Consider the following 18,403-nt stretch of genomic DNA (forward strand, 5'->3'; position numbering starts at 1 on the left):
ACACATTCCATAGAAATATTTTCATACCTAATAGAAAACACTGTAACTTTTTTATTTCCTAAGAAAGAGGATTAGAGGATTATTAGGCTAAGAGGTCAGTGTCCTCTTCCCTGTGCCTCACCTTCCCAACACTAGTCCTTCAAAAATAAAAGTAAACTAAATCAGATATATTATTCAATTTAACATGAGCTAGTACACGTCTATCTAAGGGAGTAACTATCTGAACTTGAATTATCTCACTCCAAACAATGAACTAGATGACATTAACCTCTGAAAAGCTGATCTTGTGAACTATCCACACTCCTGACTGATTGACTGGGGATCCATTGATCAGTCCAACTCAGAATCCAGTGCTTCCAAAGATGATAATCTTTGGAAGCATGGTAAGGACACATTGTGATTCTTAGGATTCTGGGTATACTCTTGAGGCTGGGTTAGAGTCCCAGGCTTATTTGTGTGAAAGCTACCATTGGCTTAGACCATGGAAAATTCTCAATGGGACCTCATTCGGTTGAGCTTCAGTTCTTTGGTACTTAGAGTAGTCTTTCTCTGTAGAGATCTCGTTTGGGTTTTCTTTCTTTGTTGCCATTACTGCGGTTCCTCCCTTCTCCAGGGGAAATTCTGTCTTCTGATTCTCCTTCTCTGAAGGCTACTACTATGGAGCTGTCCGCTTCTCTCCTTGTTGGCGTGATTTTACCAAAGATAATCTGGACTTTTCAATTGGCCTCTTTGGAAAACCTAGGCTCTCCCTAAACTGGCTCATCTAAGACCTCTCCCTTCCCATCACCTCCACTGTTGTGTTCTCCTTTTACCACCTTCAATCTTCCCTTGGGCTCCCTTTAATTGTCCATCCCTCTGTCCACCCCTGTCAGGCTTTTCACTCGCCACTCCACCTCCCCAACTCCTTTTAGTCACTTAAGCTTTATGCTCCCCGCCCCCACAGGCCGCTCTCAAGGGATATAGGAACCCCAGAAGTAACTACCTGAAGCTGAAAAGTCTACTTAGAGACAAACTAGATATTTTATCCACTCAGATTGGCTCTGGAGACACCCCAGGTAGCCCCTTGGCATAACTTCAGTCACTCGCCCAAATTTTAGTCCACAGCTCCCACAAGATTACATATTAAGTCCAAAGAAAATCTTAAAAAATCTCCTCCCACAATTACTGGTGGGAAGTTTTAGCCCTCCTATTGAGCAGGTAACCTAATTTTATTTTCATAACATTTGCTAGTCTGCTACAAAATGCTAGCATGTGACAGTTCCAATTTATTTGCTTCCTGGTTTTCTCTGTAAAATAAAATTTACTAATGGTTAAAAGCTATTAATCAGTATACATAAATAAAATCTCTAGAAACAACAACGTCCAAGATAAACAACTTTGTATACATTGTATGCCAGGTACGTAGCATGCGTTTTTGTTAAGCAAGAAGGGAGTAATGTTGTCCTAAGGTAAAATGACTGCTTGTCCCAGAAGGGAAAAGAGAAGAAATGTAGGACAAAATCTGAACAGACACAGAAAGTTGTAGTTTTGTGGAAAAGGAATTTTACGTTATGTGGTCAAAGCTGGCTATGATTGGATGGATATATCTTTAAAGCTTTTAAAAGATGATTTTTAGTTATCAACAGTATACTAATGCAAAGCTAGAATTTAATCTTCTCTTTATTAAAATGGCAAAGTTTTCTTGGATTATTGGTCTGTTCCTAATAAGAGATTGTAAAAGGTTTTTCTTTACCTTTTGAGTAATCCACCTAGGCAACAATGATTCTCTGTCTTATGAGAATAATTCCCTGTGCTTTGTGTAGATTTTATCATGTCCTTGATTATTTAAGAGAATCGAGGCATCGCACTTTTGAAAGAGCCAAAGTCTTGTACAATCATATCACCTCCTATATTTATTTCTGAAATCTTTTATTGTCACTTTGGTTAAATAGGTAGTCAAGCATCGTTTTGGTGACCCATGATCCTATTTCACCAAGTATTCAAACCTTTTCACATATTTGACGACCTTTGACATTTTGCCTTCCACAAATCAAATCCTAAATGAAATCTTGATCTCAAGCTGCCTTGAAAATCTCAAAGGATTTGTTCTCTCACCTTCTAAAACTAGATTAAGAATAATTAGGTTTATGTGATATGTTGAGTTGCATGTAATGTATCCCTAGGTTATGGATCAAATGTTATTAATATAAATATTACAGTACTTATATGAAGTTCCTAGAAACGTGTTAATGCCCTTGCTGTTCATGGTATAACCTGGTGCTGCTCTGCCTAATATTAGACAATGACAGTATAATGTTATCAGTAGTAACTTCAGTTATTACATTAAAATGGTGTGTGCCACAAAAATAACATTTCCTTGTCAAATGGACTTTCATCAGATCTTTAACCATGATTATTTGAAGCCTTCTGTCATTTACAGACATCTGTTGTTTTATTCGGAGGCTTCCCTGAAAGCGCTTCTTGTCAGTTACAGGCCAGAATGCTTATCTTCAAGAAAAAGGGACTATCTCCTAAACTCTTGGAAAGGACTACACCAGGTACTCTAGGGCACAGGCTTCTGAGCGCTTTGTTTAAATAACTTTGTGACCATACCACTGGACTGACTCAGGATTTCCAGAACTCTAGTGGAGAAGCTAATGGGTTTTAGGAAACTGCTAACCCGAGATCAAGTAAAACAAGAATCAATTACATAGAACTGAATGAACTGATGAAGGATGATTTGATTAGGGTTCTTTTGGGAATATGGTTGATGCTTTCATGTTCCGTTTTCTTAACATTAAGAACTCCTTTTTCTTTTTACTTATCCTATCTATAACTCATAGTAATTTAGTAGATTACATTTCTGTGGAGAGAAATGAAACATTTATCTTTTCTCCCTGCCTGATCCCTCCAGAACTCAAACTCTTACCAAGTATTCTTATTTTCATGGCAATATATTTATTTGCATAGGTTCAATAAGAATCTGTCCTTTATGTGACAGGACATAATTGAGAAAACTGATTACATAACCAAGCCTTTGACTGGAATGTCATATTTAAGAATGGTGTCATAGAATCAGATATGACCAGACAGTTTTAGAAAACCATAGTTAATTTTATGGAAGGCCTTTTACAAAGCCCTCTTGGGAAAACTGGCCTAGTACCCGGCTTACAGGATGCCCAGCCTTACAGGTGAGTAAGGAAGGTCACTTCCTGGCAGGCCCAGGAAAACTTAGGATATTTTAAGGACTTCAAGAATAGAAGAATTCACCCAAAACTATAGGCATGGCAGGTAAAATGTGATTTCAAGTTCTTGGCTTCGCTTCTTAATCTCATGAGGCTTTTAAAAGTCAAAACTGAAATTCCTTATGAAAATTTTCAGCAAAACAAACTTTAAAAGGCCTATGTGGTAAATGATTATCCCTGCTGCATCTATGTAAATAAAGAGCTCAGCCTTATTTTGTAAACAAGAATAATCTTACTTTGAGTATCTTTGATCAAATGGGAGGTTACTGTATGGAAAATTTTTATGTTTCAATAGAAAACTATAGCATACCTTTGTGGGTTATCAGATTCTGGCCCTGTTCATTGCCTCTGAGCTATTTTACTTTTCTTTGTAGAGTACATGATTTTGTTACCTACCCGTAAATTGGACTGGATCCTGCTGTCTTACAGTTATTACCAGATTTTCAATTATTCTCATTTCCTTCAATATCTGGCCACAGCTCTCCAAATTAATGTTTCCAATCTTTCTCCCACTCTCCTGTCTTGGCATGACTGAGAACTAAAAGCTGACTGTCCAGATCCTTATTGCGAGTCTACATTGTCTTGGAGCTAAACTTTTTCCCCCAGGCTCTAAAGAAGCCCTGAGAGCTGAAGCTGAATAACTTGAAATATACTTCAAAAGACTCATCAGCACAGTAGATTATGTATGGACAATCTTCATGCCTGGAGCTGCTGCTGTGTGGGCTACTCAGGAAGTTCACCAGAACTCCCACATCTTTCACGCTCTGCCCCAGGAAATAGCCATGACTGTGGACAATCTTACTAAAACCTCTCTGATGTCTGTGCTATCACCAAAAACATTCAAGTTGCAAACCCAGAAATCCATCTCCACTGCCATCCTCACTCCACTGCCATCCTCACTCCATTATCTAAAAATGCCTCCAGCACAACGTCTAGGAATTTTCTTAAGTGGCTACCCTCTGGCTTCAGAAACTTGGTTTACAGTCTGCTCTAACAATTAATCTTTCTTCTTCTTACCTGCATAAAAAGCTCCCTCATTAAATACCTGATTGCTCACACCATCCAGCAAATATCCTCTACACCCAAGTCTCAGAGTCAGTTCAACTAGTCTTTCAACAACAGAAAGCTTCTAAAATGAACTACATGGAGTAGATTTCCTAAGTTGTTCATTCAGAAACCTAGTTTCCCTTGAACAAAAAAGGGACTGACAAAGATGGCTGTAACATTCCCCTTTAGCTTAAAATTTAGATAGGTTTCTTCCTGATTATAGGACTGACATCTCTTTTCTTAGCACATTTACTTTAGAAAACTTTCTATTATAAATTCCTTCTCTGCCCTTTTGAGATGTAAATCTTTTACAACCCAGGAATAGCCTTTTCAAGGACCTGGGAGCCATCTTTTTGAAATGTAAACATCCAGAAGGATAGTACCCTATCTCCTAGTCTCTGTGGGAAGACGGTAGTTTACCTGATTCAATAAGTGACAGCTAGCAAACACAGATGGCCTAATCATAAGAACCAACCTCCCTGTTAATGTCCTCTAGTACTTCTCTACTTCTCCCCTAGCTCATCCCAACGCTTAAAATCTTTCTTGCCTTTTCTTTCAATGGAGTTGAGTTCAATCTCTCTCCCCTATTGCAATAGTCTCGAATAAAGTCTTACTTGCGTATTAAGTTGTCCCATGCAATTTTTCTTTGACAACACTCACAGCAATCTGAACACATGCAGAGAAGGATTTTGGTGTTCAGATACTTTAACATTCAGTCACTACAGTTGTGTCCTTCGGTACTTTTCAGTGTGGATTTGACATCATAGACAATTAAGTGTCTTACACGGTAAGGAAGAGTCAGTACAACACTGTCATGCTTTTTAATGGACCACAGGTGGAAAGTCATTCTTGAGGGGAGGAAAAAACCCTCCTTGTCATCAATATGAGCATAATATAGTCAGTCAGACAACATAAAATTATGTGCCCCCTCCCCACCTCATATTTAAATAAAAGGTTTGGGGGCCTTCCCTGGCGGTCCAGTGGTTAAGACTGCACTTCCAATACAAGGGGCACATGGTTGATCCCTGGTCAGGGAACAAAGATCCCACATGCCACACAGCACAGCCAAAATAAATAAATAAATAAATTTTAAAAAAGTTTGGAAAGCAGTAGTTAGGCAGTTTCATGTCAGGTAAGTAGTGTATCTCCAGGTCGTTACTGAAAGCATTCATTAAAGATTAAAAGCATAAGACCCTTCATAGAAAATTTAACTGGTTCCTGGTTCTTAGCATTCAATTATCATTTCTTTAATCTAAAATCAACGTATTTGGTGTCTCAGTTGAGAGTACATTTGAAAATCAAAATTCAAAGGCATGCCTTCTAGTGGGCTGACTGATGGGAAAGGGCTGCGATTATGCCTAATTTTCACCCTCTACATCACTATCTCATTGATTATGTTTCTCAGCTTGCTAAGGGTTCTGTGAGGTGATTTTCAAGACGAATATTGCTATTTGCAGGATTTCCTGAATAAGAATATTTCGGGAGTAAATTGCACAAGCCAAGCGATGTGCAGTCAATTTTCCCTCCAGAATAAACAATGTATTAGAGCAGAGCCCTTAAGGCTTTTTTTATTTGGGTTTCATTACACAGCTAGCTGCATTTCATCAATAAGCATGAAGTACCAAGCCGGCAAAACCGAGGCTCACAGAGGATATTACATATTTTTCTAACAGGTGCTCAGAGTGACTAGAGAAAACAAATCACCTGGATGGCAAGGCCTTAGGCCCTTTTTTTCAGAGGAAGCCATGGCCACCATGGCCAGATAAGGACAATTTCTTTAAATTTAGGAAATAGAGGCTGCTTGTGCATCTACTTTCTTTGCATTAACTCACTCCTAAGATTTTTTTTAAAGGTGTTTCTCTCTCTGTGTTAAAAAAACGGGCATGTCCTCAAAGCTGTATACAAACTTTTTGGTTTCCAGTAGTTTGAAGTTAAGTCAAGTCCATTTTCCCATATTTCTTTAACTGAAAAAAAAAGTTTAATCTCTAAGCAGAGGGCTATAGAAGGCTGTACAGATTAAAACCGCATATCTTTTAGCAGAAGAACTCTGTGCAATCTTAATAAATAATTCATTAGACAGTGAATATAGATAGAAGCTAGACAAAGAAGGATAAAGAACTGGGTAGGTTAGTAAATTATTCACACAGGTCACTATTTCCTGATTACAAGTTAGGGGTCTGAGAATTATAGGAAGAATTTTTTGAGTCATCATGTATATGATTTTATGGGTTTTTTTTTTTTTTTTTGCCTTGGATACAGCCACAAGCAGAAGAAAAAGGCTAAAGGAATATTTTTGAAATCTACACTCCAGAGATGAAAATCTCAGGATGTGCACAGAGGACTGAAGCCAAGGAGTTTTACTGCCAGGGAAAAAGCAGCTGCCTCTCCCCTCAGTGATTTAGACTGAGCTGCAGGAGGGCAAATATCATGACTCCTGAAACTATACACAGCAGTGAGAGTGGTGTCTTGGAGCTTTAATAAAGGAAAGTGATTAACACAGCTGAGAGTAGCTTTCATGCTAAACTGCAGGGACCCATTTGGCAGGAACATATGGGCCGTGGACAAAGGCTCAATGAAAGTTTTTAATATTTGAGCACTATTCTGGGGTACACACATTGGGACTAAAGTTACTTTGGTTGAGTCAACAACACCCATTTGTATCAGAGGATTTTGTTATCTTTTCTCTTAAATATATTCCATGTAGAGAGTAAGCTCGCATTGAATATATTTTTCATTATTTTAGTGAAGAAGCACATTCTAACTGAAGATTGTTTTTAAATCTGAGTGCTTTTATATCTGAGTTCCAAAAAACTATTTCTGGTTGGGAGTAAAGAGTTTATGGCCTTTCCTCTTGTCACACTAAGTCAAGAGATATTTAAGAATATACTCGATCCAAGATAATTGAGAATCTGGCTGAGGCTATTGTTCATTGGACCAAGTAACTGTCCTTCCTTGTTGGGATTATTTATTGAGTAATGAAAAATCAGTATTGATGAGATGCAGTTGCACTGGAGAAGGGGTGCTAGTCAAATACCTCTGAGGACACTAGGTGCTAGGTAGGTGGAAAAACTGAAAGGATACCAGAACTGATGGCTTCCCTGCATGATGATGTGCTTTGCACTCACCCAGTCTTGCCCCTGTGACCACACATGACTCAAATGCAGGGTGATGGGTCCATCAGAAGCTGCACCTTGGCGTCAAGACCTCCACTCTGTCATCATTGTGCTGGCTATGTTTTCACTTGTCCTGTATACTTTCTTAAAGTTAACTAAACTTGTTCTGGTTAAAAACCTATTGTGACTTGAATTTAACTGTCAAACTGAACCCAAGACCATGTCACTGGTTGAGTAGCCTGGGTTTTGCGCTGGTGAAATGATGTCTACTTGTGACATCATCAGCTCTGGTGGGTAGCTATCAGAATGGGAGATGTAAACATGTCAAGAAGAAGTAAGGTAAAAGTAGTGCAGTGCACTTTGCAAATATAAGTCATTTCAGGTGTGGCAAACCTTTCTGTATCTCTTTCCTTTCCTCACTCAAGTACATCCTTCCTAAATGTTCATTAACTCTTCTCTAAAAGATCCTCACACTTGCTTTTATCCTTATCTCCTAGCAAAACACCAACTAGGTAGTGATAAAACCATTAGGTTGTTATAGTCCTGGAAAGCAAATAAATTGAATAATTTGGGTCAATGAATTAAAGAAAACACTTTTCTCAAAGATATTATTTAACTTATTTAGTCTGAAGTTACCCATCATTACATTAATTAATAGGCTGTGCTTTCAATTGAACTGGTTTACGCGATTGGCCACTTAATGTTGTTGGCCCATAGGAGATGCAAAAAAATAGGGAATTATATTGGGACAAATCCTTGAAATGGGCTCCTGGGAAGGGAGAAAAGATAGGAACAATCAATGTGTACAGGGACACTAAGAGGAGGAGATGGTGGTGTCCAACTGGCATGTTTGTCTGGAGCCCTAAGCTTACCTATAGCATCTCATTACCATTCTGGGTGCCTCATTAACATCTGTACTCGTTGACTTAAAAATGCTAACAAGTACCCACCATACACTGAGCGCTGGGATGGGGGTGTTCAGAAATGAGTGGGACAGGGAGATAAGTAAGAAGATGCCCTCTGCATTCAAAGAACAGTGGGATGAGGTACTCAGGTCTCTAAAAATTAAGTGTCAATCAATGTACAAAGACTATAGGAGATGGATACAGAGGTTTATAAGCAATCCTAAAAGGGTTTTTCACTCTACTAGGGGTATGTAAGAAGGCTTTGAAGAAGCAATGACATTGAATTCAGTCTTAAAGGATGGAGGAAAATTCATCGTGCCAAAAAATGAGACAGAAGTCATTTAAAGAAGAGAGAAGATCAAGAACACAGACATGGCATGAAACCACATGCATATAAAGATACCATAAAATTTGTTGTATCCAGAATACAAGAGGAGATTGTTGGCGGAATAAGAGGATACCAAGGTAAACTGGAGTCAGCCTGACAGGGTTTTATAATGTCCACTAAGGAGTCTATACTTCACTTTGTAGGCACTTAGTCTCCAAAATGACTTCAGTTTTAGATAAGGAGTCTACAAACATATTAAGTACAATTCAAGTAGGGATGGAAAATGGATCGTAGTAACAAGTATAATGAAGACATTCTGGTGATATGAGTTTAATGAAACATCATTGCTAGTAAACGCCAGAAGAAAAAACAAAAACTGTTACTCAGGTAATAATAATTATTATTATTAGCGTTATAACAACGATGACGGTGATGATGATAACAAATGAGAAATTTATTTCAGTGATATTTCCACTCTTGAAAAATAATATTTAGAGCAAAAAGTCTTTACCTTAATGTCAAATGGTCCTGTTTGATTTGGTTGGTTGTAAATTTCCAACTGATTCCTAATAGGAGACAGCCACAGAAGCAGATGATTTAATTGCTCTTCAAGCTGTCCAAGGTCTTTTATGTGAGCCTCAATTTCTCCTTGTTTCTCAGGTAATACTCTAGAAACCTATAGGGAAAAACAAAGTAAAAGAGTCTCATGATTTAAAAAAAAAAAAGGAAAAAGAATTGTTTTCAAAAGCTATTTGTTATGAAATGTTATAGAAATTTATGTAATTTGGTATTTTAACAGCATGATATTGATTACATACATGTGTTACACATTAGGATTTAATTCATGTATTATAAATCATTGATTAATAGTCTTTCCAAAATTCTATACTCTGAAGACAATAAGCCTTTTATTGAAATACAAAACACACACCCACACAAATTGCACACCCAACTCCGACCGACGAAAGTAACGAAGTGTATTCTTCACTTACCCACTCATTCATTAAACATAATGGTGCCTTGTGTATTATATGCCAGACTCTCTGCCTTTATACTTGTTTCTAACTTTCTTTTATGTTAAGGAAAATGGTACAAGGAAATTCTTTTATGTACAAAGAAGACTGGTGAGGTAAGCATTTTTGGGATCTGTAGTTTGCGAGCTCTAGTATAACCAAATAAAACAGAATCAGATGATTGGAATGAAAAGTAAAAATAACATCTGAATTAGAGTAAACTATCATGGAATAATTATAAGTGATTTTTATTAAGGGCTTACTATGTGCCATGCAACCGTGTTTGGAAGTTTCACATTTATTGTCTTCATTAATCTGCCCAACAACTCTATCATACAGATACTATTATCCCAATTTTATAACCTTCTATAATTTTATCCCTGGTTGAAAACCATAAATAACTTGGGAAGCAGTGTGGTATGCTGTTCAACATTGTGAGGTCTAGAGTTACGCTGCTTGGTTTTAAATTGGGGTTCTGGAATACCCTGGCAGTCCAGTGGTTAGGACTCTGTGCTTCCACTGCAGGGGACATAGGTTCGATCCCTGGTCTGGGAAGTAAGATCCCTCATGCCCCGCGGCCAAAAAAAAAAAAAAAAAAAAAAAAAAAGGTTCCATCCCTTTTGTTAACGCTTTAGCCAAGTTTTCTTTAACTCCCAATGCCTTCTCTTATAGAATGAGGACAATGATAGTACCTGCTTCATAGAGTCATAGTAAGGATTAAATAAAGTAATCCATGTAAATAGTTTCCAGCAATATTCTGCGTGATAGTGAATGATAATAAAATCATTCAATGTTGGTTATTGCTCCAACTCAAGTGTATGCAGAGAGACAGATAAGCAAGAGTAAAGCCTTTTCCTTCAGATTATCAAGGGCTAAAACAGGTACGCAGGAATAAAGAGTGTGAACTTGCAATGGCAACTCTTTATATTATTAATTACACTCTACTAATAATATAAATATAATATTACATTGTAATATGAACATAAATGTTACAATATGCATCTATTATATACTATCATGATATTATGAGTAATAATAGAAAACATTTTAAAAGTAAACTAGATAAGCATACGAATATAGTAGCACATCATCTAAACAATGCCCCATACTTTGGACCAATCGTTTCAGAAACTTCTAAAAGAGCTAACTAGTGAGCATTGTATTCTTTATTTGGACCCAAGAGTTGTAGGGTGAAAAGGAGATACATTAGTGGACAAAATAACCAATCAATTAATTTATAGGGGAAAGAACATTATATAAGCTCTTATTATATGTGGACAACATGTATTTTGAACTATATTGTGAGTACATTTGTATATATTTTGTAAAATGCATGCAAATGCATGAGTAAAGGGTTAACATCTAGCCTGGGCCGATGCAGGCCAGCCTGGGATTGACCTTAGGTTCCCACAACAATGTTTCCTTGGGACACTAACTTTAAGTTACTAACTTCAAGATGAATGGGAAATGCTGGGTCTGGCTTGCTTGCTGTATAGAACTATGCCTGGATTGGAGAAGCTGTGAGTTGATATTAGGACCTTGGGCCTATATGACGAAAATGGAGTAAAAGAAGGGAAATAGAGGCTGTGGCTTCAATTTAAAGTGACCTGCACAAACTCTGGTTTTCACCTCTGGCAGCTTTTCCCTGTGTGGATAAGGAGTCAAAAGAAGCAATGTGTGTGGGTAGCATGGAACGTCTGCCCATGAATAATGAATCATGATACTGTATCTGCTTTGTCTCACTTGTATCCTGCTATAAAGCCAAGTAAACATACTATTAGATGAAGGCCTATTTGAATTTCATGAGTTCTAACCCATAAGGACATCTACAGCGCTGAACTATATTTATACATGTATTGGGCTGGCCAAAAAGTTCGTTTGGGTTTTTCCGTAAGACGGATTTTTGGCCAATCCAATATGCGTATGTGAGTGTGTTATAGCTGATATCACAAATGTCATTCCATGCATATAATATATAATCTAATAGTGCCCATAACTTATCTTTTTCAGCATTTATAAGGAGGGAACTAAACAGTTTGTTTTTATTGGATCATTTTCTACTCACAAGTAAACGTGAAAAGCATTTTATTGCTTCAATGTACAGCATCTAAGAGCCTCTAGATTCTGAAGCTACTGGAAATAATAGCCATCATACATTCCTAAAATCTCTAAAATCGAGTTGCAAACTCATTTTTATATCTGATCACCAAATAGTTTACGTTTCATTTAGGCTTTATATGTAAGTGCAGAAATCTGGATAACTTTTCTGTGTGTGTGTGGTACGCGGGCCTCTCACTGTTGTGGCCTCTCCCGTTGCGGAGCACAGTCTCCGGATGCGCAGGCTCAGCGGCCATGGCTCACAGGTCCAGCCGCTCCGCGGCATGTGGGATCTTCCCGGACCGGGGCATGAACCCGTGTCCCCTGCATCGGCAGGCGGACTCTCAACCACTGCGCCACCAGGGAAGCCCTGGATAACTTTTAGCGAAGCTTGTTGGTTTCCTTCTTATCCTCCTAATCCATCCCTTCCTGGTTCTAGAGACAGAACAACCCCCGACAGAAAACAGTACAATGGGTGAGATTTAACTAACATCTGGAATAATTAAATGACCACTTATAACGAGATCGTGGGGCACAAGTAGTTTTCAGCTTAGTTATGATACCTACATTAGATACAGCCTCACAGACCTTGTGTTTCCCACTATCATAGCATTTACTTTATACTATTTAGTTTGTTATTTACATTTAATTTCTGGATGAACTAGGTTCCTACACATGATAGGTCTGCAATAAGTATCTGTTGAATGAAAGAAAAACAATTTCCAGATTCAGGATTGATTTCTTTTTTTCTCAATGTAAGAAGCAATACATGTCCAGAGTAGTCAATGACATAAAAAAAAATGTTATCCTCAGGTTAAACAGCTTTAGTTAAAAAGCAAAAATATTAGTAAATTGGACTATGTAAAAATCAGAAACTTATGCATGGTAAAGAAAACTAAAAGCAAAGTTAAAGGACAAATGACAATTATGAAAGAAAATATTCGTGACAGACATCTCAGATAACGTATTAATTTTCCTAACCCATAAGAGAGCATCTGCAAATTAATATGAATAAGGCCAACAACCAAAAAGAAAATAGGACAAAATTTAAGGGCAGTTGGAAAAAAAAAAACAACCACAAATGGATTTTAAACACACAAAAAGAAGTTACGCTTTGGCCGCAATGAGAGATCTAAAACTTTCAACTATTGTACTGATAACAAAATCCAAGTCTAAAAACACACTATGCTGACAAGGCTGTGGAAAACTCAGACTCTTATATACAGCCAATGGGATGGCAATTTGGCAATATCTATCAAATGCATATAACCTTTGACCCAGAACTTTTACTTCTAGGAATTCACCTTGTAGGTATATTTCTGGAACTAAAATCAAGGTTTGGGGATGGTAGGGCAGATGGTAGATGGGCTGGGGGATTTTTCACTATATTTTTTAATTTTTGAAAAATATAAATGTATTACCTTTGCAAAGATATGTTAATTTACAAAGGAAAACTACTAGCTTTTCTTCTCACCAAAAAGTAGTAGTGAGAAATTATACTTTATATATTTTAATAACAAATCATGATTAACAGGATATAACATGTCTAAAGCCATCAGTCAAAAATCTTCTGATTATTTTCCCAGGACAACATCACTTAGTTAATGATAGGGTGTAATATGAGATCTTCTAGCACATAATTGCTGTGCTCCCTCTCCGTCCTTCAAAACAGTCTTCAGGAACTGATGGCTTCTTCTACATAGTTCATGGAAAAGATAACATACAAATAACTTATGATGTAAAATAAGAGTACGTTTTGTGTCAGTTTCTATGTGTTTTAAAGAAATTTACTGTTATATTTACTACTTCATATTCTTATCAAAATACGGACAGAAACACTTTACCAGTAAAATGTGTCATTTTTGCTAATAATCTTTTTAAGTATTAAAAAGCCATGCTCTTCATACAACATGTGCCCTGTGGTGAAAGAAAACAAACACATTCAGTTCCCTTATGTGTTAATTTAGTATCTAACCAAATCTTGACCTAATTTCACACAAGATTAGGTTTCCTTTACTTTCAATATTTCAATTTTAATTTCAAATGTGTAGAAGTTTTAGTATTAAGATAAATAGAGTTGACTGTTTCAGAAATGAACAGATACTAAATACTGACTTCATATCTTACACCAAAAATATTCTAGAGAAATTAAAGTGTTAAGTGTAAAAAAATTAATAAGAGCAGAACTAGAATGAAATATTGGTATGGGGAAGCCCTTTAGAAGTGATAGGAATGCGGATAAACTATTAACTATAACATTTGTATTGTTCATCTAGAAATTAAGGCAGCAGAACTAAAAACAAATAACTGGGAATATTTGTAGCATTTATCAGACAAAGGGTAGTATTATTACATATAAAAAGATTTTTCAAAGAATGGAGATGGAAAATCTACTGGAAAATTGGATAAAGAATATGCACAGGAATTTGGCAAAAAATGCAAACAACCAATAAACAAGAGAAAAGTCCAACCACTAAGTGATCAATCACATGCAAATTAAAACAGCAATGATATACCGTCACTTGTCTATTATATTGGCTTTTTAAAAAGGTTATTTGTCAAAATTCTGGAGAGTAAGCACGCTTACATTTTAGGATAAAGTCTTACATTTGTAGGGAGTAATTTGGTAATTCATACCAAAAAGCAAGCCATCTACCCTAAAAACTACAAACATTACTGAGAGATTAAAGAAAACCTAAGCAAAAAGAGGAACATACCTTCTTCCTTTATTGGAAGGAGCCAATTGAAGGAACCGATTAAAAGTTCCAATACTGTAAGAATATCAGTTCTCTTCAAATAGTGCGTAAATTCAATGCAACCCTTAACAAAATTGCAGCAGCTAGTTTTTAATAAAAATTGACATGCCAACTCTAAGATTTATATGGAAATGCAAAGGGCCAAAAATATCCAAGGCAATTTTGAAAAATAACAAAGTTTAAGCATGTTTACAAGCAGATATCAATATTTATTATAGTTAATTATGTGTGGTATGGCTGTGAGAACAAATAGACTACATATATTTACTTAATTTATGACAACGGTGCCCACTTTAGTTAAGTGGATTGTGGGTGATCTTTTCAATAAATGGTTCCAGGTTAATTGGATAGAATCTTGACTCCTACTCTATACCGTACACAAAATAATTAATTCTAGATTGCTGTAGACCTCAATGTAAAAGGTAAACAATAAAAGTTTCTGAAAGAAAACATGGGAAAATATCTTGATGATTTTAGGGTAAGTGATTATTTCTTAAATAAGATATAAAAAGCACTAGCCATAAAGGAAAAGATTGATACATTGAACTTCATTCATCAAGAGATATCATTAGGAGACAAAAGCAAGGCCTAAGCTGGAAGAAGATATTCACAATGCATCTATCTGACAAAGAAGCTGTATTCGAAGAACTCTGACGTCTATGAGAAAAAGACAGGTGACTATTCTCCCCGCCCCCGCAATGGCCAAAAGATTTGCACAAGAACTTCACATATGTGGATATAAAAATGGCTCTAATTATCAGATGCTCACAAATGAAAATGCAATGAGGGCTTCCCTGGTGGTGCAGTGGTTGGGAGTCCGCCTGCCGATGCAGAGGACACGGGTTCGTGCCCCGGTCCGGGAGGATCCCACATGCCGCGGGGCAGCTGGGCCCGTGAGCCATGGCCACTGAGCCTGTGTGTCCGGAGCCTGTGCGTCCGGAGCCTGTGCTCCACAACGGGAGAGGCCACAACAGTGAGAGGCCCGCATACCGCAAAAAAAAAAAGATAAAAAAAAACCACAATGAGGTACCAGTTCACATCCACTGGAATGGCTAAAAGGAAAAAGAATGAAAGTACGTATTCTTGATGAGGATGTGGAACAACTGGAACTCTCATACACTGCTGGTGAGAGTGAACTGGTAAACTACATTGGAAAACTGGTGGTATTTCCAAAGCCAAACACACACATAACTTATGACCCAGCCATTCTATTTCAAGTATATCCTGAAGAAAAATGCACATACACGCAGTAAAGGACATGTACATCATAACAGCATTATTCATAATAGCCTCATACTAGACACAACCCAAATAACTACCAACAGTAGAATGGATAAACTGTGGTATATTCACACAATGGGACACTATAAAGAGAGTAAGAAAACAGACTACAGTACCTGCAGTAGCACAGAAGAATCTCACAGAAATAATGATGAACAGAATTCAAACATAAGAGCATATACAGGTACCGTATGATTCCATTTATATTAATTTCAAAGACAGGCAAAACTAATAGAGGTGTTAGAAATCAGGAAAGTACTTATCCTTGAGTGAGGGTGGTGGCTGGGAAAGGGTTAATAACTGGGAAGAAACATGAGGGAGACCCCTAGGGTAATGTTCGAATTCTTGATCTGGGTGCTAGGAGCATGGGTATGAAAGCTTATTAAAAAATCCATCAACTTCTATTGTTATTATTTGTGCACTTCTTATTTATGCGTTTCTTTTCCTTCAATTTAAAAGATTTCATGAAAATATTTTTAAAGCCTTAAAAGTATGCATTCCTGGGCTTCCCTGGTGGCGCAGTGGTTGAGAGTCCGCCTGCCAATGCAGGGGACACGGGTTCGTGCCCCAGTCTGGGAAGATCCCACATGCCGCGGAGTGGCTAGGCCCGTGAGCCATGGCCACTCACCCTGCGCGTCCGGAGACTGTGCTCCGCAACGGGAGAGGCCACAACAGTGAGAGGCCTGTGTACCGCAAAAAAAATAAACCAAAATCAAAACCAAAAGTATTCATTCCTTTCAATTAACACATGAGGAAATTAGGCTCAAAACTATAAATAATATTCCTAAGTTTACTAGTAAGTGAAAAAACTTGGCTTTAAACATTTGGGTTTTCCTGACTCCAAATTCTACTCTTTCCTTTTCTCTTCCCTCCCAAAACATATGTTCTGCTATCTTTCCAAATCTAACATATTACTTGATGAATGGAGTATTAAAATTCACACTTTTCAAAAGTTTTCATTTTTGTGAGAACAGTCTATACCATTAATTCACATTATCACTAATGAGATACACATTTAGATGTCAACTTTAATATAAAACAATATGAATGAAATGTATTTCAATATATTTCAAATATAAACATATTTTGAAAACAAAAGAACTACTATTTGATATTTGTTAATTCATGACTCTATTATATGAGACTACAAGATAAGTTAGATTGCTTATTGAATAAATTGTTAGATTTTGATTAATCCAAAGTCATGATTAAATGATCTTCATATAACTGCAATAAGTAACTTATATATTTTGGTAGATTTGTTATTCATTTAAAAATGTTCTTTTACTTTTGATGTAAATGCTATAATTTTTATTTAAAAATCATAAAGAGATCAACTTCAATTTATAATATAAAACTTTCTAACATAAAAATTCCAATAAGCAAAAGAAAAATCAAAACCAAAAACAGTACATCTTATATAATTTCACAGACACTCTTAAGATAAAACCATTGTCATAGATCAATAGGAAAAAGACTAATGCTCAAATGAAAAAAAAAATGAAGGATCAGAAACAGACAATTCGTGAAAGAACTATAACTGACGTATAAGTCTATTTTTTCTATTCTTTTTCAAATTCTTTTCCCATTTAGCAGAGTTCCCTGTGCTATACAGTACCTATAAATCTATTAAACTGTTTACCTTCACTAGGAACTACAGGAACAAAATTCAGACAGTGAGCTTCACATTGATTGATTTGGCAACGATTTAAAAAATTTTGTCTTATATTAGTAAATGGTGGTATCATACAATAACAATAGTTCAGGGAATTGGCCCTTCTCATACACTGCTGGTAAGCAAGTATGTTGGAATATCCCCGAGGGTTGGGGTTGGGAGTGAATGGAGCAGAGTTTTTGCAGTACCTATCCAAATATAAACACACTCTTACACTTAGACCACAAATTCTACTTCTAATAGTTTATCTTAAGGTGACAATGATGTGTACGTATATTCAACTATAAGAATGTTTGCCAAAGCCTCATATACAGATAGATGCAAAACATTGAAAATAGCTTACATGCTCACCAACAGGGTACGGGTTGAAAATTATGGGACATCCATCCAGTGAAATACTCTGCAGCCATTTAAAAAGTGCTGTAGATAAATATTTAGTGATATGGAAAAATGTACGCTGTACCAAAAGTTTAACAGTTGCAATTTCTGGGTAACAGATTGCCTTTTCTTAGTTGTATTTTTAATTTTTCTGCAATGAATATGTACTGCTTCTTAATAAGAAAATGACTATTTTACATAAGTACACATGTACACTTCTTCTACAGAAACAGAGTATTTGTGCAGTACTTGACAATGTGTCCAGCTTTATTCTAAGTGGTTTTTTTTTTTTTTTTTTGGTGGTATGCGGGCCTCTCACTGCCGTGGCCTCTCCCGTTGTGGAGCACTGGCTCCGGACGCGCAGGCTCAGCGGCCATGGCCCACGGGCCCAGCCACTCCGCGGCATGTGGGATCCTCCTGGACCGGGGCATGAACCCGTGTCCCCCACATCTGCAGGCGAACTCCCAACCACTGCGCCACCAAGGAAGCCCTATTCTAAGTGTTTCTGATATCTCAACATGTAGTAATAACAACTCTATGATGTAGGTACTGCTCTTGTCCCCATTTTACACATGAAAAACTGACA

The 18,403-nt window shown here is 37.0% G+C and overlaps 1 protein-coding gene across 2 annotated transcripts in view; it reads right to left on the reverse strand.

The window, feature by feature from the left end:
• Nucleotides 1-18,403, reverse strand: part of DMD (dystrophin) — a gene marked incomplete at its 5' end in the record, with an annotated part of 2,126,456 nt that overhangs the window by 776,531 nt on the left and 1,331,522 nt on the right. For both annotated transcript variants that reach the window (XM_082864911.1, XM_082864910.1), the window contains one exon: nt 9,129-9,293. In XM_082864911.1, coding sequence (XP_082721037.1) covers nt 9,129-9,293 — 165 coding nt within the window. The remainder of the gene's footprint in view (nt 1-9,128; nt 9,294-18,403) is intronic.

This window comes from Leucopleurus acutus, assembly GCF_964270905.1.
Source record: "Leucopleurus acutus genome assembly, chromosome: X".
NCBI classification, from domain to species: domain Eukaryota; kingdom Metazoa; phylum Chordata; class Mammalia; order Artiodactyla; family Delphinidae; genus Leucopleurus; species Leucopleurus acutus.